This window comes from Conger conger, chromosome 16 (assembly GCF_963514075.1).
Source record: "Conger conger chromosome 16, fConCon1.1, whole genome shotgun sequence".
Classification (NCBI taxonomy): Eukaryota; Metazoa; Chordata; class Actinopteri; order Anguilliformes; family Congridae; genus Conger; species Conger conger.
The window spans coordinates 12,858,845-12,871,234 of record NC_083775.1 but is presented as its reverse complement, the minus strand read 5'-3'; the positions used below and the strand labels follow the sequence as shown (position 1 = coordinate 12,871,234).

General features: G+C 42.6%; 1 protein-coding gene and 1 pseudogene across 1 annotated transcript; one reads left to right on the top strand and one right to left on the bottom strand.

Moving 5' to 3' along the window:
• Positions 1-2,663: 2,663 nt before the first annotated feature.
• On the bottom strand, positions 2,664-4,091 carry LOC133114053 (dihydroorotate dehydrogenase (quinone), mitochondrial-like). Its single transcript, XM_061223247.1, has 2 exons — positions 4,065-4,091; positions 2,664-3,673 (listed from the first exon to the last, which is right to left on the bottom strand). Exons 1-2 carry the CDS (start codon positions 4,089-4,091, stop codon positions 3,035-3,037), a joined length of 666 nt encoding a protein of 221 aa, XP_061079231.1. The 3' UTR covers positions 2,664-3,034.
• A 790-nt stretch (positions 4,092-4,881) lies between these two features.
• Positions 4,882-11,937, top strand: LOC133115349 (sterile alpha motif domain-containing protein 9-like; annotated as a pseudogene).
• The last annotated feature ends 453 nt before the right edge of the window (positions 11,938-12,390 follow it).

The following is a 12,390-nucleotide window of genomic DNA, read 5'->3' as shown; positions in this document are numbered from 1 at the left end:
ATGGTCTGAGAGTCCTTCAGGTGCCTTTTGGCAAACTCCAGGTGGGCTGCCATGTGCCTTTTACTAAGGAGTGGCTTCCGTCTGGCCACTCTACCATACAGGCCTGATTGGTGGATTGCTGTAGAGATGGTTGTCCTTCTGGAAGGTTCTCCTCTCTCCACAGAGGAACGCTGTAGCTCTGACAGAGTGACCATCGGGTTCTTGGTCACCTCCCTGACTAAGGCCCTTCTCCCCCGATTGCTCAGTTTAGAAGGGCGGCCAGCTCTAGGAAGAGTCTGGTGGTTTCAAACTTCTCAAAAAACTTTTTTCACGTTGTCATTATGGGGTGTTGTGTGTAGAATTTGGAGGAAAAAAATTTATTTAATCAATTTTGGAATAAGGCTGCAACATAACAAAATGTGGAAAAAGTGAAGCGCTGTGAATACTTTCCGGATGCACTGTATATATATTTCTCATTTTATTTTATATGTCTTAACATCCTGTACAGAAAAGATTCCAAAATAATTCAATTAAAGGTCCTAAATAAACATACTATATGATACATTTTAGAAATTTTACAGAATAGTTAAAAACGGAATCAAATCAATATTTTTTGTGACCACCCTTCCGCAGTAAAACTGCATCACTTCTGAGATATAGAACTGCAGGACAGCGTTGGCTAAGACAATCAGCAGGGAGGTTGTTCCAAGCATGTTGGAGAACTTGCCACAGTTCTTCTGCAGACTTTGGTTGGCTCCTTGCTTCTGATTTCAGACAGCTTTGATCAAGTTTTTATGTAAAAAGTAGTAAATTGCTTACAGTAATATGTTACTTTTAAAATTAAATACAAATATGTCTCTGTAAAATTAAATCTTTTGGAAAATGAATATTTGGATATATGAAATGTGTTATTTAGTACTAACACACACAAAAAAAGAAACATATAAATAAAGTCTAGGGTGCTTAAGACTTCTGCACAGTACTGTATATGTATATATATATATATATATATATATATATATATATATATATATATATATATATATATATATATATATATAATGAGAAAAACATTAGCCAGAAAATCATGAAAATACATAAGACTTAAGATATAGGCTTATGTCCAAAAAGTGAAAAGAATGCCCCCAAAATGTATATTTTTCTGTTATATCACCTGGATGGATTAGGAAAGTGATATATTCAATACATATGAAGTGTACATATAAAATGTGTTTATCCACTTAAGAGTTATGATGTGTTGTGTGTTCAGAGATGCTCTTCGGCATACCACTGTTGAAATGCGTGGTTATTTGCATTACTCTCACCTTCCTTTCAGCTTTGATCAGTCTGCCCCTTCTACACTGACCTCTCGTATTAAACAAGGCATTTTTGCCCGCAGAACTGCTGCGCACTGGATGTTTTTTGTTTTTCGCACCATTCTCTAAAAACTCTAGAGGCTGAAAATCCCAAGAGATCCGCATCTGAGATATGCAAACCACCCTGTCAGGCACCAAGAATCATTCCATGGTCAAAGTCACTTAGATCACATTTCTTCCCCATTTGTTCTGAAAAAAAGCCAAACCTCTTGACTATGCCTGCATGTTTGGCTGATTAAATATTTGCATTAACACGCTGGTATAAAGGTTGACCTAATAAAGTGTTCACTGAGTGTATAAAACTCCTTGGTTGTAAATATTTTAAAAGGCGTTTGCTTGGTAAGTTACATTTGACTAATAATTCTTGAAAGGACTGAGTTCTCCCTCCTTACATCGCTTATCCCCTTACATCACACATGAGGAACCCTTACTCTGCTCTTCCAGGCATCAGCTCTGCATTGCCCCACATAGGGCTGAAATGGGGCAACGGTTGGAAAATGCATTATTTATTAATATCATGTTACGGGCCCCTGCTCTGTGCCTGTGCTACTAATTTTTGCTGTTACTTCAAGGGTGCCCAGTGGGCGGAGTACAGGGCTGTTGGTACAATTGGGAGCATCTGTGGCCAGTGCTCCCAGAGATGTTGAAATGTTCCTGTCTCCAGTCTGCGCACTCTCCCTAAATGTTTTTAATGTTGCTTTTATGTCGTCTGTAACACTGTATTGTGGACAATGGGACTCACCTGGTTAAATAAAGCTTCAATAAAAATAAAAAAACAGACCTTTTGCATTGGTTCTTTTTGGGTATGCATCAAACAACATTGTTTCATCATACTTTTCCACACATCCACTCTCACTGCAGATAAAATTGCCTCCTTAATGCAGGTATAAGAGAGCTCTCTGCACCTAGTCTTTAATCTAGTCTTTGATCACCTTTGGAAATGTAAATGGTAAATGGTAAATGGCAGGCATTTATATAGCGCCTTTATCCAAAGCGCTGTACAATTGATGCTTCTCCATTCACCCATTCACCCATTCATACACACACTCACACACCAACGGCGATTGGCTGCCATGCAAGGCCCCGACCAGCTCGTCAGGAGCATTTGGGGGTTAGGTGTCTTGCTCAGGGACACTTTGACACACTCAGGGCGGGATCAAACCGGCAACCCTCCGACTGCCAGACGACTGCTCTTACTGCCTGAGCCATGTCGCCCCTACCCTAGCCTGTACCCAATCACAGCTGATCAAATAATCAGCGTTCATCCAACCACAGTAGATATTGGACAAAGCGAATCCACAATGCAGCTTAAAGAGCACAGTAAAGTTTATGCATTACATTGTATAAGACGGTGTACATTATATCAACAATTTCATTTCAATAAATACTGCCAGGGCCAATAGTTTAATCTACTATTGCCTTTCAAGCACTTTTGTGTCTCTCGTTTTTCTCCATATTACAGTGTATCACACACACACGTTACACACACGGACAGGACCGTGTCGGGAGGCGGGACCTCCCTGTCCCGTGGTGGTGAGGTAAGTGCCCGTCTGCCCGTCGGCCAATGAAGGCCAGGTCCTCCCGCACGGCGGGTGGAGTGGAGCGGGACGCCGGAGTGAGGCCGGTCTCTCTCGGGCGAGGGCGAGGGTGAGCTGGAGGAGCTGCCGCCATTGGCCGCGTCAGGATTCGGACTCGGCCCGTCTGTGATCAGCGCCCACGGCCTCAGAGACGCTGTGGAACCCCTGCGCCTTCAGCAGCTGTTCCAGCTCCCTCTTCACCCTGGTGACGATGGGCGGGCCCTCGTAGGTGAGTGACGTGTACAGCTGCACCAATGACGCGCCGGCACGGATCTTATCCAGGGCGTCCTGCCCGCTGGACACGCCCCCGACTCCGACGATGGGCACCTTCCCTTCAGTCAGAGAGTACATCTCGTGCACGGTGCAGGTGGAGACGTCACGCAGTGGTCTGCCGCTCAGGCCCCCGGTCTCGACCCGGTGCGGGTCCGTCAGCGCCGCCGACCTGGAGACGGTGGTGTTGGACACAATGAGCCCATCCACGCCCAGCTCAGTGATGACATCAGCGATGTCGCGCTTGTCCTGCAGACTGAGGTCGGGGGCGATCTTCACCAGCACTGCTGGCCGCCGACCCTTCAGCGCGTTCCTCTCCTGCAGAACCTTGGCCAGCAGGTGGCGCAGTTCCTCCCGGCCCTGCAGGTCCCGGAGCCCCGGCGTGTTGGGACTGCTCACGTTCACCACCAGGTAATCCGCCAGGGGCCCCAGCGCGCGCACGCCCTGCGCGAAGTCCGACGTGTATTTCTGCTGTTTATCAACATGGACCAAGTTGTGCCAATGAACATCAAAGGAGTGATTTTGTCAAAGTGATTTACCAAAATCAACTGGAACATAATTAAGAAGAGCACTGGTGAGCTTAAAAGAGCAACCACAGTTCTGGAAAAAGGTCTAGTTGACAGATGAGATAAAGATGAAGGTATATCAGAGTGGTAGCAAGAGCAAAGTATGGAGGAGAAAAGGAACTCCCCAAGATCTAAAGCATACCACCTCATCTGTGAAACATGATGGCGGGGGTGTTATGGCCTCGGCATAGAAGGTACTGGCTCACATATCTTAATTGATGCTATTGTGATGGAAGTAGCTAAATTAATTCTGAAGTGTATAGACACATCCTCTCTGCTCAACTTCAAGCAAATACCTCAAAACTCATTGGCCGGCGGTTCATTCTACAGCAAGACAGTGCTCCCAAACATACTAAAGCAACTAAAGAGAGAAAACTTAAGGGGCCTAGCCGCCGAAACAAGCATAAGCTAAAGATGGCTGCAATACAGGCAGAGCATCACCAGAAGACACCCAGCAACTGGTGATGTCCATGAATCACAGATTTCAAGCAGTCATTGCATGCAAAAGATATCCAACAAAATACTAAACATGACTACTTTCAATGACATAATATTGCTGCATCCCAAGAATTATGGTGCCCTGCAATGGGGGGGACTGTGTATAAACACTGCTGTAATTTCTACATGGTGAAACCAAAATGTATTCGAATCTGACAATGTGCAAGTTTAACCACGTGTGATTTTTTTCTATTATAAATCTCAAATTGTGGGTCTTTGTCCCAAACATTATGGAAGGCAGTGTATTTATACGTGCATTTGAGCGTATGAAGTCAATAATAATCTATTCTGATTCCATCCTTTCTTTGGTCGTTAAAAATCTGTTTCAGTGTACAGCATCATGGCCGGCAATGGAGACAAATTGAGAGCGTTCATAGGCGCGTAAATGCGCGTGCACAAGAACGTTTTTGGATAGGGGTTTTCCTAGCCTGTAGCTAAACGTTCGTTTTATAGAAATCGAAACTTTCATGAAAGGAGTTGCGCGCCTCCAGTACTGCGTATGTAGGTCGCTCACATCCTTTTTGTGGTGTGGCTTTAAGGCTTTATTTTGTCGAACTAAAAAACGCCCAGTTGGCAAGGGAACGCGCATGCACTAGGTCAGGTTCGGTTATTTAGATTCAGAGCGGTTAGAGTAGTTATAAGTAGAATTTCCACTAGTTTTGAATTCGCTCTTTAGACCATTTTGGCAACAATCATTTTCTTCGCATTGATGAATAAAGCAAAAATAACATCCAGACGTGTCTATAGCCAAATGTGGTGAGTCAAAACTTGAATAGGCATATCTCTTGATGTTTTTAGGCGGCTACTAAGAAATGAATGTTCTTTAAATATTACATGCAGCCGTACATAGCACAATTAAATGTATTTACTGCCAGGTAATGTTACGTACATTAAGTGCTTTATTTAATGCTTAAGTGCTGGATAATTTCTCTCACCATGCAAAAATGCTGTGTCTTCCATCCTTGTGACTGGAAAACTGCTAGCTAGCATTCTAGCGGTCTGAGAGAAAGCTACCCGTGGTGTTAGACACGCATCACTTCATAGTGCCATGGAAAATTAGACGGTGCTAACTTTAGCCTGTCTGTTTTCTTTTTGTGATGTGACATGGACGTTTTGTTCGATAACTACTCATGGCATGTACTGTAGACATTGAAGATAGTCGCGATGGTGCTTGAAACACGCACTGTAATATTTAGCCTATATTAATGAGAAAATGCTAGTCCTTAAACAAATATTCGAATTCTCAAATTTAAGAATGAAAAATTACGTAAAACAATATTTCAGTGTTTTTGGAATATATTTTGACAATCCTAAGAGCCGTGGTAATTTGAAAAACGATGGGAAGTAAGCAACGCCCTAAGGGAGTTTGTGTTGCAAATTGTCGTAAAAACCCCAAATGAGATGGTTATTCTGAATAAGCTGTATACGTGCCCAAATAGTGCTCCAATAATCCGAATAATAGTGGCATATGCAGAATATGCTTAGTCATCATTCAAAGGTTTATCTGTGGCCACATGCACTAACCACAGTGATACCCTCCTTATCAATAAATAACAGGGACCATATTAGTTCAAGTAAGAACTCTTGCCTACTTATAAATGCATTACGTTGTTCAACAACATCAACACACAAAACACAAGCCAATCCACTAGCATACACACATTGTAGTCTATAAAACTATAACCAATAGCCAATTTTTACCATTATTCATCAGTGTCCAGAAACCACACATTTCTGGAGAAATTGGCCAAATCGTCTGTACAGTAGCAGACACTAAATTGTATGTACTGCCAAGCCTTCTGCATAAGCCTTTCAACAAGGTACGTCAGTCATTTGATAATAGAGACATATGATTGTGGCCCAGTCCCTATGGGTCTGGCAAAAAATTGAATGGTTTAAATATATTTTTAAAAATTGTCACTACGAACTATCATCAGGCACCAACTAGTCACCATACATATGCCGTAATCATTCAAAAGGAGGTATTATCCTGAAAGTTGAATAGTTAAGGGATGATTTGCAGCAGTAAACAGAAAAGGGTAAATTAAATGTTTTCAGTGGAACAGAACCTAAAGTTGGCAACATTGTCAAAAGTAACTTTCAAGTGTGCATTGAGATTTTCTTTTTCTCCAATTTCTCAGATTGAGAACAAACATCTTGAGCACTTTTCCTTCAAAAGACCAAAGCTATGAGTCAGTAATGGGTACGTATATATATGATAAGTTATCATCATTTTTAAATTCTGCAAACAAGTCATTTAAATTCTGTTTATCCATACTGTCAGGAGATTTGCCCGAACAGTTGGTAAATGGTAAATGCAGAAAAAGGGAAATAAATGACATAAGATAATGATGAGAACAGGCCATTCAGCCCAGCAATGCTCACCTTTTCTTACCACTATACTGTACCTAATGCTTAGTTTACCTACTGTAAGTGCTAGATGGTATCAAGCACCTTCTCAAAGAGATATGCTATGGCACAAATTAATGATTCATTAATTTTGGAAGGTTGATCTGCAAATTAAAACGTTGCTATGGTACATGCAAAGTGTGTGCATCTTCTTTTATGATAAATTTTCAATTAAAACAAGTAAAATTCCACATTTCACCACGTCTACAATTAGTAAAGTTATGTTTCTGCACTTCTTTCTACATTTACTTTTTTTATGTCCTGCTACATCTTCCTTCCTCAGCTGAATTGGCTGAAAAACCGCTTGAAAAATGGACGGAATCGGATGTGAGCTCCTGGTTAAGGTCAATAGGAGTGAAGGAGCAGTATGTTCAGAAGCTGGAAGAAGAGGAAGTGGATGGCAAAATCCTCAAGGAGGTGACCGAGGACTATCTGAAAACAGAGACTGGCATGAAGTCTGGCCCTGCTCTCTTAATAGTCAGAAAAAGAAATGAGCTTGTTGAGTCTTTCCAAGGACACAGACTTCAAAAGACCAAGAAAGCTCAAGGGAGCAGTCTCAACAGAGGAGCTGGAAGTACAAATGAGCAGCAAGGCACAGGTGATGTGACCACTGGTGCTGGCACCAATCAGACACCTACATACAAGGACCAATTAGATACTGGACTTTCCGCAAAGAAAGACTGTAAACCAAGGCCTTTTGGCAAAGAAGGCATTGACTTCACATACGTCAAGAATAATGTTCTACAGCCTGAATCTGGTGTCATTGATCTTATCACACCTTGCCATGAGTACAAATCCCTGGCAAATGCTACTAAATTGGACAGGACAAGGCTACAAGCAAAATTTGCCAAGGAGGTTCTCAAATTTGGTGCTGGATGCATGAATGTTCGAACAAATGGTACAATACACTTCGGTGTGATGGACAGTAGGGATGACACAGACTATACACATGGTGAAATAATTGGCATTCCTGTAACAGAGAAAGATATCTTTGTTGATGCGTTAGACTATATAGAACGGTGTTTTACTTCTGACAGCGAACACGTGCGCCAGTGTATACGCCCACCACAGTTTATCGAGGTCATAGACATAAACAGCACAGAAAAACGTTATATTGTGGAGGTTGACATCGTCCCCACAGTGAGCATAGTGAAGAACAAAGTGTACTCTGTCCGCCTTCCAAACTTCAAGGAAAAATCAAACAAGGTGGAACTAGAAAAGGAAGCAATCTATCGCAGAGTAGGATCCAAAACAGAACCAGTTATTGATCAAAATGTGATTGCCTTCTACCAACGTATGAAAGACAGAGATGATCTGAGAGAAGAGGCTGAAAAGTCACAATTTCTCAATGCACCAGATTTCTGTGAAGACCTGGGCAGGAAACTCACAATGCTTGTGACCAGCGGGAAAAAGTTCATAGAAACAGAAAAGTGGTACATCCTTGTTACCAACAAATTCCAGCAGGACCATTTGAGAAACATTGACTTTTTATTGAACATGAAGATTTTCTGTGTTTTTGACTTCGACCCAGATTCAAAAGTGTCTGGATTCTGTGGCAAATACCTTCAGCACCATGCTGCAAATCTACATTTCATGCAGGACTACAAAATCCGAAATGACATGAGCACCAGAGAATTTGAGAGGCACCTACACTTGTTTGAACAGACAAGCTGGATATTTTGCAATGGACGAAATGATTTCCTTGGAAATGAAATCCCTTGTGAGGAAATGACCTGGATCAAAACCAAAATCACACTCCTGAGGGAATCTGTATCGCTAATATGCAAACAGATCTTGCCGAAGGGCTCCTTCTTGGTGATCTTTCTTTTCACTTCCCCTGTAGAGAAGCCTCAGTTGCATACTTTCTATGAGTTTTTTACTGACATGGAAGGTCACGAAGACATCATATGCATTGCAGAATGTGAAAAAAACTTTCAGAAGTGGCAAGGCTTTACCGAGGCATACTGTAGTGCCGAAATGGTTAACCGTTCCAGCGTTGTGGGGATGAAAATGAGCCATGTGAATGCTACTCTGCAACGCATTCAGCCTCTGACGACTCGAGCGACCAAACATTTGTCAGTTTTCACAAAAGGAGAGTGCCTCCTTGAAACTAAAGAGGAGGAAAGGATGTACTCCTTAGAGATCCTGAGTGTTGATCAGTGTGATGACACCAGCGCCGACTTCATTGAGGCAGAAAAAGAAAACTTGGAAAGGCAGTTTTACCATGGCGGTAAAGTTAAGTGGCTGAATTTCTGGCTTGCAGAGAAGAAGTTTCTTGAGGAAATCATTCAGAGAGATGCATACAGGGAAATTTCAAAACTGCTCAGCGACATTCAGAAGAGAGGTGCAGACCAAGTACATGTGAGCAGCATCAATATATACCACCATCCGGGCAGTGGTGGGAGCACAGTTGCACGACAGGTACTTTGGAACAACAGAAAAGACCTACGATGTGCAGTTGTGAAGCCTTCATACTCGGCAGTAACTGTGTCCGAGCATGCAGTTAAGCTACGTGAATACGAAGAAAACGACTCCCCACAAAAATGCCTCCCAGTACTCTTAATGGTGGAAGACTGTGAGAACGAATACCTGGGTGACCTACGGAATGAACTGATGACTGCCAGCTACACCAAGAGAATCGCACAAGGGACCACCTGTTTCATTATTCTGAGCTGCAGACGTTCACACAATCCAGAGAAAAAATGCAAGGAGTCGCCTATCCAGAATGTTGCTGTGACCCACAAATTGTCAGCAAAGGAGAAGAGGCAGTTCTCTGGGAAAAGAGAGAAGCTCGAACAACAGTATCAGCCAGAGTTCATCTTGACATTTGTCCTGATGAGTGAAGAATTTGACCCAAAGTACATAGAAGACTTTGTGGAACATTTGTTGCAAGACATTGACCACAAATCTGTTGTCACAAAGCTCATTCAGTATGTGGCTTTGCTCAATGCCTATGTGCAGAACTCCTTCATTTCCCAGTCTCATTGTGAGGCCATGATGAGAATAACCTTCACACCTTCACAATGGACAGATTTCGTCAACACACTTTTGAGACATCCTTAAGTGAGCAAGCTAAGCTTATCTTCATACATTTGAAAGATGACAAGACATACATTAATTCAATCCGTATCATTCATCCACTGGTGGCAAAAAAGCTTCTCCAGAAGTTGTCAAGTAGCCAGCACAAGCAAAGCGGAATTGCAATGGATCTTCTCCATGATGATGTGCTTTTTGAGAACAGGTTTGGAAGAGAGGAGTATGTAAAGTTTCTCAGAGCTTTGTTCATTAAGCGCTGCAGAATCATTAAAGGCGATGAATCAGACAGTTTATTCTCTCCTCTCATTGAACATGTGATGACAGACGAAAGCCCAGACAAGGCAATCGAGCTGTTAAAAGAAGCATACGAGCGATTCAGCAAAGATGCTTTCTTTGCACAGCAACTTGCCCGACTCAACTACACCCACGAACAATTTGAAAAAGCAGAACAATGGGCAGAAATAGCTGCAACAAAGATGCCCCAAAACTCCTACATCCTGGACACTAAAGGGCAGGTGTACAGGAGATGGTTCAATGCCAAATGTAAAGAGATTGAAAAGAAGACAAAGACACCACAAAACACAGCAGATGCTATTGAAAAAGCACTCAAAGCTATAGACTGCTTCAAGGACTGTCAGATGGCAGCCAAGTCTGATCTTCAAACCATGAACAATTTAGTGTTTTTTGCTGCAGTGGAGGTTGGATGCAACTTGTTGAAGCTAATATTTTCACTGCAATTGTTTTCAAGCAAAACTGGTGGAAGCTCTGAATGCCTGAAGTACCTGGTTACAGAATACATCCCTGAAGCTGTTAAGATTCCTTGGGAAAACTTCCACAGCAAACTGAAAAGCCTTCAGATGTCCATGCGCAGTGACTTGGAATGGATCTCTGAAGACTTCAGCTACTTTCAGACTGATGTAAATGCAGAGGAGGATGAAACAGTTGAGACATCAGAGTTCAGAATAAAAAATCCAAAGACCTGGTTGGTAAAAAAGAGTGCTGCATATGGAAAATATTTCAGCAGTGTTCCTCCCACCACAGCTCAGCAGCAAGGCAATGCAAATCCAATGACCTTGACTCCTTTCATGAAGCGCATGCAGATATGTCGTCTTGGAGGTGGGGATATAACAATAATCTTCTCCCTCCTGCATGACCCAAAAGTGGACAATCCAATCCAATTGCTGGAGGAAATAATATCCCTGTATCCTTCCAACCCACTGAATGCAAGGCTGGACCAAATGGATCTTGTGAACTACATAGCATCTCACATTGCTTTAGGTTGCCTTTCAACTCAGTCACCGAAGCTTGCACCAATTCAGTATCTTCAAAATCTCTGCCAGCAGTTCCCAAATGAGAAGAGCAAATGCTTATCCAGTGCTCTTTTTTTGCTCACCTTGCTTTTCTGGCCAGATGACAATGAAGATGATAAAGAAAACAAATACAAAATTGTCATGTCAGCTGTTGAATTCCTTGGTCGAAGTTACTGGACCAAAATGAAAGACATTCCCCGTAGGAAGAGGAGAATTTACACTCACTTATTCCTGAGTAATGGAAATGGACGGGACAAGATTGTACACAAGAGCAAAGTGGAGAGTCTCACGAAGAAGCTCCCTGTGTCAGAAAAGAGGATGAAGTGGCTAAGCGGGGAGGTGTGGAAAATGCCAGAGATTAAAACACTGTTGAAGCCTGTTCATGGCTGGACAGAGGATGGGAATGTGTTTCTCCAGGGTCCTCAGAAGAAGAAGTTCCAGATTCCAGCTTTGAATTCAGCCTCAGTACCCTATGGCAATGAGAATGTTACTTTCTACTTGGGCTTCACGTTTAGAGGGCCCGTGGCCTACAACATTACCGAAATAGCATAAAATGGGAAAATAACATTGATCTGCATCATGGATTCATCTAATACTTGTAAATATGTAATTAATTGCCATGGTGAAAACAATCCATGAATTATGATGATTTAAATTTTAAATAAAGTAAACCAATACAAAGTTGCCAATGTCAACTGTTGAATTCCTCAGTAAAAGTTACTGGACCAAACTGACATGCCCCATAGGAAGAGAATAATTTACACGTTTTCCTGAACAATGGAACTGGATGGGATAATATTGTACACAAGAGCAAAGTGGAGAGTCTCGCAAAGAAGCTCCCTGCGTCAAAAAGAAGGATGAAGTGGCGAGGTGTGAAAAATACCAGCGATTAAAGTTCCCATATTGTACACCTTTCCAATGTTTTATTTTAGGTCCGGATATCCATAAGAAGGGGCGGCACGGATGGTGCAGTGGGTAGCACTGCCGCCTCACAGCAAGGAGGTCCTGGGTTCGAATCCCCGTCGGCCGGGGCCTCTCTGTGCGGAGTTTGCATGTTCTCCCCGTGTCTGTGTGGGTTTCCTCCCACAGTCCAAAGACATGCAGGTTAGGCCGATTGGAGAGTCTAAATTGCCCGTAGGCATGAGTGTGTGAGTGAATGGTGCGTGTGCCCTGCGATGGACTGGCGACCTGTCCAGGGTGTATTCCTGCCTTTCGCCCAATGTATGCTGGGATAGGCTCCAGCCCCCCTGCGACCCTGATTGGGATAAGCAGGTTCAGATAATGGATGGATGGATATCCATAAGAAGATGTTTGTGTGGTTTTAAATACCAGAAAAAAAAAGATGAGAACCAGCTGTTTTAGTGACTGT

Coding starts and splice junctions, on each gene's coding strand:
- LOC133114053 (XM_061223247.1), bottom strand. CDS start 4,091: ATGAACCGCCGGCCAATGAGTTTTGAG. Junction 3,674..4,064: donor GCCGGCCAATGAGTTTTGAG/GTATTTGCTTGA, acceptor GTTGATAAACAG/CAGAAATACACGTCGGACTT.